Below are 2,224 nucleotides of genomic sequence, written 5' to 3'. Positions count from 1 at the left end.
GTCGTATTTATGAGATGACTGAGGAGAATATGAGAGCCCTTGGAAAACAGCCAACAACTACAAAGTATGTATTACAGTCAGGTTCAAGTAGATGGCACCATAGGACAAAATATAAACAAGCAAGTTGGCATGATAAAAAAACAAACAAACAAAAAGACTGCATCAATAGTGGAGGTAACCATGTTGGGCATAGGAATAAATGTCCTAAATTTGGCCAACAATGCAAGATATGTTACAAGTGGAGCCAATACAAGAAATACTGTCTGTCAAATCAATCAAGTCTCGAAAAGTATTTTAAAGATGCACTGGAGTAGAAAACCTAATAGTTAAAGTTAGTGCCACTACTTATGATAATTTCTATGTGTCTGTAAGCATTTTTGATAAGTTATGTGTTTACTGATGAGCGCTGAGAACTCCCAATTATGTACTCCATAACTTTACCATGCACAAATATTTTATAACAACTGAAAATACCATAATGCAAAGGACAATATTTTTTCAAACATGCATATAGTTCAATTTGGAAGCAGAATAATATATATATGCCACATAAAAATGTATAACTAAACTAAATTCCAGTCTGACTAAAGGGGGAAATTTTGCATCATAAAACTACATAAGATTTAAAACAACTCCCTTATCCAAAACTGTTTTATTGGAAGTAAAAAGTAATTTACTACAACAACAACACATTACTTTATTTTCTAATTTCCACAGGACTACAGGGAGCAGAAGATGTGAATGAAGCAATGAAAGTTCAGGTATCACGACCCTTGAAGAGACAAGAAGGACATCGAGCCAATAAACAAAGGATTTCTTATTGCTATTAATCCAACAACTGTAAGTTCAGGGTCACAGCTATGGGGTCTGTCTACAGCTGTGAACGGGCTAGAAGAGGAGTCCAATTTGGTCCTGTCCCAGTCCATCACAAGCTCCACCACTGTCTTACAAAAGGGATTTCTTATTGCTTCACTTTTGTCTTTGACTGTACATGTGTTAATTTAGGGTGACAAGGCATGCCCAATTTNTAAAGCTGTTCTGTAGAAGAGATAATATCACATTTAATACAGTCAAGAAAATGAATCATTCTCTTGGAAAATCGCTAATGTTTTTACAGACAAAGGTGAGAGAAAAGAAAAGAGTAATTTTGTTACCTTAATAACTGTCAGGTTGAGTTGAGGACCCAAATGCAGAGGCATAGAGGCAGAGGTGAATTCTTGCAGTTTTAAAAAATGAACACAGGTTACAAAGGCAGGAATCTAAAAATCCAACTTAAAATGTAAAACTTAACCAGAAAAATGGAGACATCAGGGAAAACGAGCACATGGAGTCAGGGAAAGGCGAGGAGAGACGAGGAACCAGCACTGAGGAACTGCACAGGCAGAGTATATATGGGAGACCGAACAAAGACAGGACTAACTAGCTGATTGGGAGCAGGAGTGAACAGAGGCTTCTAGGAAAAGAGCTAAGGAAAAGAAAACCAACACAAGAGGGCAATACAGGGTAATAAAGCATAAGAACTCTAACACATCAAAAAATACAAAAAAATAAGAATTAAACCAATAAAACTAGAAAACAAAGAAAAACCTGAATAAACATGAAACTGAAAACTCAAAGAAAACTTAACAAAACCAAGACCATAACAAACTGGGGTGCATTAAACGAAAGAGACAACATATTTAGATATTTTGTTTCTGTGATTTATATGTTCCATATTGTGTAGGTATTTGCTTAATCTACAAAGGAATATGGCACTAATGATGGCACTAATACCATTTCTGTCACATGCAATGCCCCCCTTTGTCCAGAGCAGGCTACATTCACTGTACCAACTGCCATAGTATCTGAGTTAGACTCAGAGGAGCAAGCTTTTTTAAACTCATATGACGACAAAATACTATGCCAGACTTGGTTAACTAAGCTTGGTTTACAAACTAAGCCAGTTTTATGAAACAACCCTCTGATGGCCGTTATGATTGCATAATTGTTTTTTTCAAGCACAATTCAAATTGGTGACACATTCCTTCAGTTGGTTCGGATTCTCAAACAAACCAGAATGCATGAAAAAGTAAATCTATATTTACAGTTAAATGGTTCTAAGTAAACATATTTTCAGTCTGAGCTCACATTTATAGTTATCAAACAAAGTTTACAATTATTGTGTCTTTATTGTGTCTTTATTAGCAGATAAATATATCAAAAGTACAGACAGAACATACAGGTG

General features: G+C 35.4%; 1 protein-coding gene across 1 annotated transcript in view; it reads left to right on the top strand.

The window, feature by feature from the left end:
• LOC107098536 (B-cell receptor CD22-like) overlaps positions 1–1,021 on the top strand; it is an 18,456-nt gene extending 17,435 nt beyond the window's left edge. The window contains exon 7 of the mRNA XM_015396274.1: positions 718–1,021. Coding sequence (XP_015251760.1) covers positions 718–745 — 28 coding nt within the window. The 3' untranslated portion in view covers positions 746–1,021. The remainder of the gene's footprint in view (positions 1–717) is intronic.
• Positions 1,022–2,224: the final 1,203 nt, after the last annotated feature.

This window comes from Cyprinodon variegatus, unplaced genomic scaffold (genome assembly GCF_000732505.1).
Source record: "Cyprinodon variegatus isolate N-32 unplaced genomic scaffold, C_variegatus-1.0 Scaffold788, whole genome shotgun sequence".
In the NCBI taxonomy this organism is placed as follows: domain Eukaryota; kingdom Metazoa; phylum Chordata; class Actinopteri; order Cyprinodontiformes; family Cyprinodontidae; genus Cyprinodon; species Cyprinodon variegatus.
The sequence above is the reverse complement of the archived record's forward strand: the minus strand, read 5'-3'. Positions and strand labels throughout refer to the sequence as shown.